General features: G+C 37.4%; 1 protein-coding gene across 7 annotated transcripts in view; it reads right to left on the bottom strand.

Annotated features, from left to right (window-relative positions):
• Positions 1-1642: 1642 nt before the first annotated feature.
• golga3 (golgin A3) overlaps positions 1643-12383 on the bottom strand; it is a 60715-nt gene continuing 49974 nt past the window's right edge. For all 7 annotated transcript variants that reach the window (XM_041202178.1, XM_041202176.1, XM_041202175.1 and 4 more), the window contains 4 exons: positions 10181-10303; positions 9080-9244; positions 6743-6906; positions 1643-3478 (listed from right to left, as the gene is read on the bottom strand). In XM_041202178.1, the coding sequence (XP_041058112.1) occupies positions 3268-3478; positions 6743-6906; positions 9080-9244; positions 10181-10303 (663 nt within the window). In that variant the 3' untranslated portion in view covers positions 1643-3267. The remainder of the gene's footprint in view (positions 3479-6742; positions 6907-9079; positions 9245-10180; positions 10304-12383) is intronic.

The raw sequence follows: 12383 nt of genomic DNA, 5'->3' as shown, positions 1-12383 counted from the left end.
AATATTTGTTTACATAATACAATGGAGGTGGGCTACTGAGCAAAGCTTCCTCTGCAGCAGCTTTAATATGCCAGTGGAATTTTTAAATGTGATGTCCAAGTATGATTTCCAATTTAATATCAACTTGGGGTAAGTGTAATCTCTTGCCCACTAGAAACTGGATTGAGACTTCATGAATTCAGTTCACACATAGGACCCTTAGAGGTAGCAGACAGACATTTATTCCAGAGTCTGAGCCACATTTGTACTTGGGTCACTAAATTAAGACAAATATCAAATCCACACATATACATTACAAAGAAATACCCTTCAAACAGTAGCAGTACTCTTCCTTTTTAATGAAGCTGCAACATTTATCTGTTTACCTTGTGCAGTGCTTAACTGGAAATTATGAATGTCAATTAATAAGCATTCAGGTTATGAAGCTCTCAAATCTATGCAAGCAACAGCAGAAATTTTAATTACAGACTTTTATTCACTTTATTGAACAAAAGCCAGCAATTATTATGATAGTTAAAATGATTCATTTTTCTCGCAAGTTTGGGGGTGATGGGGTGGGGGTGGAGAAAGCTCTTAAGAGGCAGATTCTATAAAACATAACATGATCTGCTAATGTCACAAGGGCTAAGGAGTAATCTGTGCAGTGATAGCAATAAGGTTGGCTGGAACATTTTCAAGGATAAAATTAAAAGAAACCAACTTTTTGCTCATCTTCATTGACCCATTCACAGTTCAACTGTTGTTTTTAAAAACACAAACATCAATGTGTTCAAACTACATGTTTTATATAGTTGTGAAAACCTGTAATTTTCCAGGCAGTTGTGCTGTTTGAATATATACATAGAATAATGGAATAATTATAGCATAGGTGGCGGCCATTTGGCTTGCTGTGTCCATGCCTGCTGTCTGCGAGAGCAACTCAGCTACTTCCATTCTCCTGTCTATTCTCAGCAGCCCTGCAAATCTTTTCTCTCCAGATAGTTATCCAATTGCCTTTTGAAAGCCATGATTGAATTTGCCTCCAGCACACCCTCAGGCATTGTATTCCAGTATACTGGACATAGAATTTCTTCATAACTAACTGCAGATTGATCAGTAATGTCATTACAGTGCTAAACAATCCTGCAAAAAAAAAAAAGACCATGGCACGCCAAGGCCACAGAGCACTGGACATTCAGTGCTAGCAAAATGACAGAGAAAAAAAAATTCCATATATAGAATGTACTGGTGGTGATTTTTATGTTTCAGGATTTAAACAATGGTTCTAAGAAGTTAGAGCTTCATCTGTGCTGTTTGACATTATAAAGAAATAATTGCAGAGTATAATCAATTACTCTCGTATGGACATTATTTTTTGTGTATTTCTTGACCATGTAAGGCCATATTGTTTGTTCATGGATACTCAGTCATGGAATTGTGGAATCAAAGTGAGATGAGTAACTCCCATTGAGAGTTAGAAAACATTTGCTCTTATGCAGAATTCTGTAGGCTTTAGCTTCCATTATTTTTTATATAAGGTAAAATATGAACTGTTAAACAGGCTATGCAGATGAATGATATTTAAATGGTTTCACACATGCAAGCTCTAAATAAGCTGTACCTCTACTTAAAAAAAATTGCAAAAGTAAATCGTACATGGAAAACCATTACCAAAAATAGTTTATTGCACAATGCTCTCCAGCAATATTATGCACATATTTAAGTCCCTTAACATGCTTACAGAACTTTCGTACAGGATAGTTTTCATAAGTAGATCCAGAGTGTATAGACCAAATCAAAAACAAAATAAACAGAAAGCAAAAGTCAATTTAAACTGAACAGTGAGCAAACTATTCCACCACCTCAGGACAGCAACAGTTACTGAGATAGAAACAATAATTGATGCAGTGCACAAAAGTCGACAAATAGTTAAAGCAGCTCTTGTTAGGTTTATACATTACTTAGGTTAAGCATCTATGCCTCTGTTGAAAAAGGAATTTACTTTTCAGCTCACTTGATAGTGATATAAACATGCTTTCTTCATGACAGAACATTTTAAGTAAATGGCAGTGGGATTTTTGCTGAGTATATTCCACAATTTTTCTAAACTGTTTTTTTTAAATGCACCAATAACCCAGAAGTAACTTTTCTTTCTGCTCATCATGGTGAGAATGCTTAGTGCTGAGGAACAAACTACTCTTCCATTGTAGGCACCACATTTTGGCAACCAGTACTCCCAGGTAACAGGCACCTGCAGCTTAAAGCTTCCTATACTTGACCTAGCAATGTTTCTTAGTCCCAACAGAGAAGAGCACCATCTAGGGCACCTATGTAATATTCCCATTCTTCTGAATGCAATTGCCAACTACAGGGCATTTTTTGATGTGAGCCCATACCTAGTGAGGGCTGGGTTGAAAACTTTATCCTTCTGCTTTGGCTGGATTCAAACCCAGAGTGCTAAACTTGTGTGATCCAACTCTCTACCAGTGTTGTAAAGAAACAAAATTGTAACATTTAGATGAAGTCATATATTAGTGTGTGCACAGAAGCAAAATATAACACCCGAAAGAGCATCTTCAGCATTTGCTACTAAGGTTAGGTCAAGTCAGTTTATATATTTGAGGTTGTCTTAGCTCCACAAACTTGGAGATCAGAAAGGTGCAAAATATGTTTTTAAACTATGGTTTCTTCCAAGAGGAAGAACAAGCCTTCTTTATGTTAAGATTAAAGTGTACAAAACATACTAATGTCCTCAGTTGAACTTTGACTTATTTAGTACCAACATAATGCTGCCTGAGCCTTAAGCTAAACAAATATATCTCGAACTTTCAGAACTGTAAAACAAAAAACTTACAACTTTTTAAAGTTAAAATGTAATTTTAATAAATTAGAATCAATATTTTTTATCCTTTTAAGCCCTTCCTGTATTTATTCCCCTCCCCCATCACTTAAGGGTAGGAATCCCCAGACAGATGGTGGTAAATTTTTCCAAGTCAGTCCATCCTAATGAATAGCCAAGGATTGACCTCCTGAAGATAAAGTTACCTCCCACCTCCTGTTGCTCTTTTTTCCTTCTCTTTGAATGGACCATGTAGCCTAACAAAAATCACACGTGGAAGGTGCTACAGGTGATGTTTAAATCCATAACCAGTAGTATGAAGGAATACTTTGCTGCTAGGCTGCCAAGAAAACCAGAATGTAAATAAAGCACAAGGAGGTCTGGAAAACATTCCTACTCGTCAGCATTACTGAGGGCTTTTATATTCCCGGCGATACAGAAATTGTTCCCTACTGACAGGTCCTATTTGCATGGTTAGCATTTGCAGTATTGTTGAGGTCAGTTTCTGTACTATTGCTGGACACCTCTGCTGCTGCTGGGGTGGTGCCATCGGCAGCAAGTTCCATCAATTGTCCTTCCATTTGTGTCCATGACGACATTGATTGGTGTACAGTTACTGTGTGCTCCTCCATCTGTCGCTGTAAACTGTCCATCTCTTGCCTTTGGATAGTAGAAGAGGGTTTTAAAAAAAATTCTAAATAGACCTCCTATGTCATTGCCCGCAGATAATCCAAGACCTGAATAATCCTGCAGCAATATATTAACTGTCATAGTGAAACAAAATTTACAGAAGCAAAAGTAAAATACCGTAAAAGCTGGAAATCGGAAATAAAAACAGAAAATTGCTGAAAATACTCAGCTGATCAGGTAGCATCTGTGGCGAGAGTTAATGTTTCAGTTTAACGACTTTTCATTGAACTGATAAATGGTCATTGGCCAGAAATGTTAATTCTCTCGCTCCACAGATGCTGCCTGACTTACTGAGTATTTCCAAAATTTTCAGTTTTTATTTACTGAAGCAAACACTGAGATACAGGACCTTTATATATATATATTTTCAACAAGCATCATTGCTTCAAGAAACTTGCTTAAGATAGAAGGACATAACCTGGTTTTGTCTCCACAAAACTCTCATCTCAGTTATTTTGCCCAATCTCCCAAAATGGAGTTGAAATATTTGCTTACAATGCAAATATCTTCCTTCCTTCAACCTGAAATCTTTATGACATAGAACTTAATAATTATAGAGATGCTTGTTTCTTCCCCTATAGTTCCCACAATGGATTTGCAGTTCTTGCTCAAGCTGTCCATTATGGGAACACTGTAGCAAGCTGATGTTCCCTTCAGTTGATTTTCCAATGTGTAGCACCTTAAAGAGGTGGTCATTTACCATGGTTCAAACATAGCTAGCTGATCATTTGATGAACACTGGCAAGGGTGCAGCATCAAAAAGCCTTATTAAACATTCATTCACTTCTGATCCCACTCAACCACTGAAAGGATTTGTATTAAATGCTGTGACTCAGAATTCTTAATTAACATTTTAACCTGCATAAAACATTACAAAAATTAAACCTTTATTGTCCAACCATTCTCCAGATTTGTAACATTAAATTAATTTTATAGGCAAGCTTAATGATTTTAGTATAGATCATTTAATGTACGCTTAGATTATAGATGGTCACCGTGTGGTTTACCTTCAACTGGATCAGAAATCCAAGAGTGAAGACACTTATGAAACAGCAAATTAAGCAATAAGCTCAATTCAAGTTGCAGTATTTGGTTGCTTTCCTGTGGGATCTCTCCTGATTTGCACTGTCTCAAAAACAAACATTCAATCCTTTTGTCCTTGAAAACTATCATCCCATTTCCAAGCTCCTTTCCTATTTCAAAACCACTGACTGTGCTCTTGCCTCCCAAATCCATGCCCACCTTTCCTACAACTCCATGCTTGAATTTCATCAGATCATGTTTTCACCCTTGTCACAGTGTTAAAACTGCCCTAATCAAAGTCACAATAACATCCTCTATGATAGCAGTGCACTATCCCCCTTCATACCTTTTAAGCTCTTTGCAATCTTTGACATCATTGACTGCACAAATTTCCACCACCCAATCTTCTCTATTGCGAAGCTGGGTGGGACTGCCCTTGCTTAAACGCACTCATATCTATCCAAGTAGAGACAGAGTATCTCCAGTAATGGCTTCTGTTCCCACCCTGGATCTTTTTTCCTTTCCTTATCTTCAAGTCACAGGCTATTTTAAGCTTCTTTTAAGTGCAGATTTTTCTTTAAGCAGGTAAATGAAGCATTCTTCACTTAAGATTCTTATACAACTTTGGCCCAAATTATGCCGTAGGTGTGGCCATCACTGCTTACTGTTACCAAGGAGTAAATTGGACAGTGACTTTATGTCTGCACAGGCTCAGTTAAACACAAAAATCAGGAAGCAGCTGTCCAGTTTCCCTGTTCCATCACAATCTTCTCTATTACTGGTACCTCTTCAAGAGGCTTGGCATTTAAACAGACGAAGGGCATGAAGCATTGCTACTTACCCACTAGATAAGTCAGAAAGTTAGGACTTGTGCATTCAAGTAATTGAATTTTTAACAGCGTGCTCATGCTAACTCTTAATTATTGCCAATTAGTGCCATCTGGCACTGTAAATTTATTTTACGAGCATGGAGTATCATTTCTTCATATTATAATACTGTTGGAGATTTTAAATTTTTAAAAACTTTTTCTGCGGCTTATATTTTAGTCCCATCATTTTTCCTGTTCTTAACATTTTGCTTTCTGTACAAAAAACTGATGAGTTAAATATTTTAATTTATATTTCCTGGTTTAGAATCTACAAGCCTCTATTAGGATTCTTCAATCTCATTAGTGTAAGCAACAGTGTCGCTCTTCAGCTTGTCCCAGATCCCCTGTAGATAGTGCAGCAGCGCTAAAATGGCTCTTTAATAACCAAGTTGCCACACAAAAGCCCACTACAAATCTGTGGATAATCCGAAGTACAATAAATGGAAATACTGTTTCTTTGTCGCAGAAGACAAAATCCAGGGCATTATTTAAACTCAACAACCATGTTAAATAAAAGTCTGTTTATTGCTGAATAATAATTTTTGAATAGGGTTATGAAAATTAATATTGTAATTAACCAAAGCTTTGGAAAATAAGTAGTATAGCCTGTTTCTGATGCATAAATTGTGTACAACTGGTGCCAACAAAATAAAGCTGCCAGCTGGAAATCTGTTTGTTTTTTAAAAATGTTTTAATACATTAACCATCTCCCATATCCTAATTTCAACCTTATGGAGAACAGGAGACTGACTGATAAAATCTTGTCAAGTGCCAAACAAGGTCAAACTATGACCACAAAGCTCATGGGGTTTATTATTTTTTTTTACATGCATTTTCAGAATTCAAGCATTGCTTGCAAGATCAGCATTATTGACCCTTGCCCTTGAGAAAGTGGCAGTGAGCTACCTTCTTGAACCACTGCAAGCATAGTGATTTCATACAACCTCGTGGCTTGCTAGGCCACTTCAGAGGACATTTAAGAGTCGATCACACTGCTGCAGGTTTTCAGTCAAATAGAGGCCAGGCCAAATAAAAACAGCAATTTCCCTTCCCTAAAGGACATTAGTGAATCATTGGGGTTTTTACGATATCCAGTAGTTTCATAGGCACCATTAGTGATACCTGTTTTTTAATTAGATTTATCTAATAGACTGAATTCAAATTCCCCAGAAATATTATTTTATTCTAAATGTTTCTACCCATAGTAGCTTTGTAAAGCTTGGGGAATATTTACAAGATTATTCAATTATGGAATCAGAAATGGATTACTGCAAAATATATCATATATTAATCAAAGCACACAAAAAAAAACCCAAAACAGACCATTTTGCAAGGAACTTACCTCAACTGCTTTAAACAACTGTGGAGGTTGTTAAGAGGTTCTTTACTCACAGCTGTCGGTGGCCTGAGTAATTCCTCAAGGAGGGAGGCAGGTACAGGGCAATCGGGGATCTTTACTGGGGTCACAGGATTTGACGAAACAGCATCTCCTTTCAACTCTATTCTCTGATCAAAACAAAGTTTATTTAAATTATAGTATTACATTGTAATTACAACTTAGAAACATTTGACCCAATAATTCTATACTGGTATTTATGTTACACGTGAGCCTCTTCCCACTCTATTTCACTCACTCTACAGACATATCCTTTTATTTCTTTCCCCCTCGTGTACATAGCTACCTTACGCCTAAATACATTATTACTCAATCCTACAAAATAATGTTATGGCACGGCGGATGGTAAATGCCGAGCTACTCAAATCCTAGAGGGAAACTTGAAACAGCTGCCACAACTGTTCTGCAATTTGTATTTTATTTCGAGATGCGTGCCTTGAATTCAGTAGTAATAAATCCACCAAGACTTAGAGGTTTTTTCACAAAACCAAATTAGACATTAATAAAAAAGATTTTAAGCACATATCGGTCTACAAATTACTACTATAATAACTCCCAAATCTCCTAATTAATCTGGCTCCCAGTTACACCTCCATTAAGGCAATAGTAAAACAAAATATTTCAACAGACCCAGGCAAAGCACACAATACCCTGGACAATGATATTCAAAGTGAGTTTTCTTAGCTCTGGTTCCTATAGACAACAACTTGATGCAGAGGCTGGAGGCTTTTCACGCTTATGTTAGATCTTAGAATGCCTTCTCCTTTGCATATAACCTCATCTCCGTTATACATGATTTTCCCTTTTCAAAGTAAATTCCATTGTTCCAATATGTCTTTGTAACTGTACTTTTCTCATAATATAAATCTTTCACAGTACTCATATTAGCAGTAACCTTTGGGAAAAATAAACACACTGTTTGGCTTAGTTTCCTTTAGCTAGGTGTAACATCCTACCCTCTCTTTGAAATTCAAACTACTCTAATTTATCTAAAAATGTAAATTTTCGTCACACCTCACATCCTAAAACTTCAGCCATGTTTATGTATTCAGCATTTCAAACCTAGCTTCCCTTTTGATAACTCAATAGCTCTAAACCAGCTGTCTCCAATTAAATCCCCCCCCCAAACACACACATCTACACAGAGAAATGAATCCTAACCCCACTATTAACCTACCTTTACAATATCACATTATGAAAATTATTAAATTTTCATGACAATAAGTCAAGCAAACCAGATTGAAGAGGAATTAAAAATAAAATGTATCTTTAATTACATAATAAATGTCAAAAATCCAACATGCAGTAACATTTAGTAGCAGACAAGAGATTATATCATGCTGTTTTTGTTACAACTAGTTAAAAGTGAACTAAAACTTAATTTAGCTCTCTACCATCTTTACACATAAATTAAGCTGGAATTAAATTATTCATTTCAGAAAAGTGCTGCAGAATTCTCCAGGATGTTTTTGCCATCATTCACACAGACAGGATTAAAATTAATTACTGTAATCATTTCCATGGAGATTTCCCATCATTGATACTATTTAAATATTACCTGGAGAAAGAACATCTAATGTGATATTTTCTGTTGGTACCAAGTTATGTAACCGAATTACAAAGGGTTTAGGTTCAAGAGTGATCTTTACTAGCAAGCAGGCTAATATTTTTGCCGCAGCGAGTAGTTACAATCTGAAATCCTATTGCGCCTTCAAAAGAGAATTGGATAATTATCTGAAGGGAAAAAAAATTGCAAGGCCAAGGAGTGGAACTAGCTAGACTGCTCTTGCAAAGAGCCAGCATGGACTCGATGAGCTGAACGGCCTCCTTCTGTGCTATAACCATTCTATGATTCTATGAAATATCAAACACATTGGGGTAAGCAACATAAAACATCAGACATGGCATAATCATGTTCAATATTTCATGTTTCTTTTCTTAAAGCTAATTCCAGGCACATTAGAAATCGATGCAAGTGGCAATTGATGCTGGCTCAATTCTTACTTTTAAATCCGAGATTGATGTTTTTGTTAACCGAAGGTATTAAGGGGCATGGGGCAAAAGCGGGTATGTGAAATTAGGTCACAGGTCAGCCATAATCTTATAGAATGGCATGAAACAGACTCTAGGGGCAAAATGGTTTCCACCTGTTCCTCTGATCAGCTGAGTTGGGCAAGGTCACAGCAACACACACACACTTAGCTTTTCAGACATCTGGTCGAGTCCAGATATTCCAGGGCAGAAACGACACCATTCTGTTCTGCCCTAAAGTTACCCGTTTACCTTGCGTGTCTTTGTCTGTTTGAGGTCCATTTTCAATTGGTGGTTTTGCTGCAGTAGTGTCTTCATGGTATTTCTTAGTTCTGACACTCTAGTTTGGAGCATGAACTTGTCCTTACGGGTTACTGTCAGCTCCTCCTGTAGCTCCTCCAGATTAGCCTTGATACCCTGCAAAATACAGTGTAAGGAAGAATCAGCTACATTTTAAATTTAAATAAGCTAGTAATAAACACCACTGAAAATATGGTGGAAATGTATAAATTCCAATGAAAAATCTTTAATTACATTAGCCCATTAGTTATCTGTTTAATAAGGATGAAGCCAACAGAAAATAAATGCAGATTTTTGTCCCAATTTTGAGAGATAGTTTAGTTGAGGACCATGTCCATTTGAAACATGACTGAAACTATCCAAAAAGTACCCTTAAGACATTTCCTTTCATAAACCAAGATATGCATGTAAAAACAAGAGGTATATAAATCTCCCCACGCATTGTAGATCAAAAAGGCAGGTTGGTACACTAGTGATATTCCTGAATTAGTTACCAGAGAACAAATTCATAACAGCCCAGGCCAGATTCCCACCAAAGATCCTCCTCTCCAATTTTCTGTGAAAGATGCCCTTCTTTTCCTGGGTGAGATCTGGAACTGAAAGTGTGAAGCTCAGGTATGAGGCTATGCTCTACTACTTTAAAGCTCACTGTCAGCGACATTTCATATCTTTCCATAGCACTTTAACTAACATGGTGCCAGGGCATGCACAAATGACACATTTACCCATTATTCCTACTCTGTATCAGTAGCAGTAAATAACACTTGCATTTAATGAGTTGCCTGAAATGCATAACTCAATTTTTGACTATTCAGCTAAAAGTTGAATATTTTTCCAGATTAAATTTCTGTCTGTTTGTTTACATTCTGAACTTCCAGGTCACCAGATTTTTAAACAAATGGTGATGGGGAAGACCACCAAATTGCCAAAAGTCTCAACTCATTCAGCAGGCAACATTTTAAGATAACTACCACGTAACAAAAAAGGCTGCAACGTTTAGAAACTTATATACAGAGACAAGTAAACAGGACTCCTCTTGCTAACGTCTCCCACCTGTAGAGCTTCCTGTAGTCCTTCCAACTCCTTCTGACTACGCTGTTCAGTCAGTGACAGCTGCTGCTTTAAGGCTTGTAGATCTCTTTCCTTCTGTTCAACTTCCCATTTCAAGTCCTCCACCTGAAAAGAAAGACTTTTTACTTTGCCATAATCACAATTACCAGTCTATGTTTAGGAGGCATTCCCCAAATTAATTCCCATTTCTGGCAACCAATTCCACCCTCCTTTGCTGAAGGGATACATGGCAACCACACAGGTGACTGAAGGTGTTTAACATACTCTGTCTATAATTAAAATCTTTAGCAAATTTAGTGCTACAGGTTTATTGATGGGATTAAAATATAATACTTGAACAGGGCTGAACCACCACAGCAAAAACTTCTCCACACTGTAGTTACATCTTTAAGGCATCAGCAGTTGTTAGTTATCACACATTTGTGTCATATTGTTCACCAAGAACTTTCAAAATAAAGGTTGTCTAGGGATCCAAAAACATTTTAAAAAAAGGCTCATACAATATGAATACCCCTAATGAATATTTCTAACCACTCCAGCTACTTGCACCACCAACACTATTTGTAATTGGGTACAGCATATTTCAGCAAGAATTACTATAAATGCCAATGAAGCAGCTGCAAAATCACAAGGCTGCTACTATGAATATATGACATCTCCTCGCTGTCCGATTCCTCAAAGTCATTCTCCCCCCAGCTCTACTTGTGTTAACAAATCGTTCCAACAGGTGCCAGCTCTCCTCTAGTATCTTGACTGAATATTTTTCCTTTGCAAGTGTGCCTAGGTAGTATGGCAGTGGGCTATTTGACTGTAGAAACATCATATCTCAGGCTAGACTTGTGCTTACTATGTACATAGAGGTATGGGGAAGTTTTGAGGCGGGGTGGGGAGGGGGGAGAAAAAAATTTCCTACTCTTGAAGGATCACTGGATAGTGAGAAGGAGCTTTATCTGAATTTTCCCTTCTGTAATCCAGGGCAAAGTGAAATTATATGGTGCCCCAGTACAGCAACACAGCCTGGATATCCTGTGTGGATCCTCTGATCTACAGGCTTAAAACACCAGGCCATACCTTTACCCACAAAGATTAGTTTTTAAGTGCAAAAATCTATAGCTATTTTCACAGCATCCTATCACACTAGAATAGCTTTTCACTATCACTAGACCTGCAGCACAGATGGTCTCGACAAAGATTATATCTAGGAGTGAGTTGTGTGTGACCCTGACAAAACATTTCTGTTTAAAAAGATATATGTACAAAAATTCACTGCAGACCATGCAAAAAATTAAACTGGATACATACACTACATCACCGTTTTCATAATGATTAAAGCTCCCAATACACCTTAAATCAAATCTTTCCTTCCCCTCCATCATTCAATCACCAAGCAAACAGAATTCCCATCAATAACAGACTGGTTTCTCAGACAGAATAGGTCATTATTAGGTTATCTGAGTGCTCTGTAAAAGCCTCACCATCTAGTACTACTGCACTCTGGAGACATAGCTTCTATACCTTGGGAGTACTGACTTTTAAGTATTGAGCGCTTGGTCTATGCATCTCCATAGGAAAGTGCCTGAGCCAATTCCTGCCATAAAAGAATTGCAATTTAGTATGGGATAGCTGATATTGGACAGAGCATGGGTTTGTATACTCCCTCCAATATCAGCTATCCCAAGATTTTTTTTTTAATAACACCAGGAATTGACTCATGTACATTTTACAAATGGAGACATTTGAGCCAAGGTTCAGCACTCATCATCCTTTATAGATTTCCAAAGCAGTCTCTCGGGTTTGTTTTTTATCTTGCTTACTCAGCCATCTGTCCTGCCAAGATACAAGAAACATGATTGTCCCTAGCAAATGATAATGAACATAATGTGCAGTGGTACAGTGTGCTCAGAAAGGAAAGAGCAGTCAGGGAGGGGGTATGGCCCTATATGGGAGATTGAGGTTGACCCAGTGAGAGGTCAGGCACCCTGGCTGAACTTTTTTAATGTGAAAAGGTCAAAGCTAACACAATGGATATGCTATAGAATACCAGGTAAGGAATAGGGTCATGTTTTCCCCATGAAGGGATTAGAAGTGAATGTGAAAACTAAGCTTACTTTCATGGGCGGGGGGACTTTAGTCAAGTATAAATTGGGACTATCCAAGAGATTTGTGCTCCATAGTGAATAGACAT

Source organism: Carcharodon carcharias, chromosome 13 (assembly GCF_017639515.1).
Source record: "Carcharodon carcharias isolate sCarCar2 chromosome 13, sCarCar2.pri, whole genome shotgun sequence".
Lineage (NCBI taxonomy): Eukaryota > Metazoa > Chordata > Chondrichthyes > Lamniformes > Lamnidae > Carcharodon > Carcharodon carcharias.
This window is presented reverse-complemented; position numbering and strand designations above follow the sequence as displayed.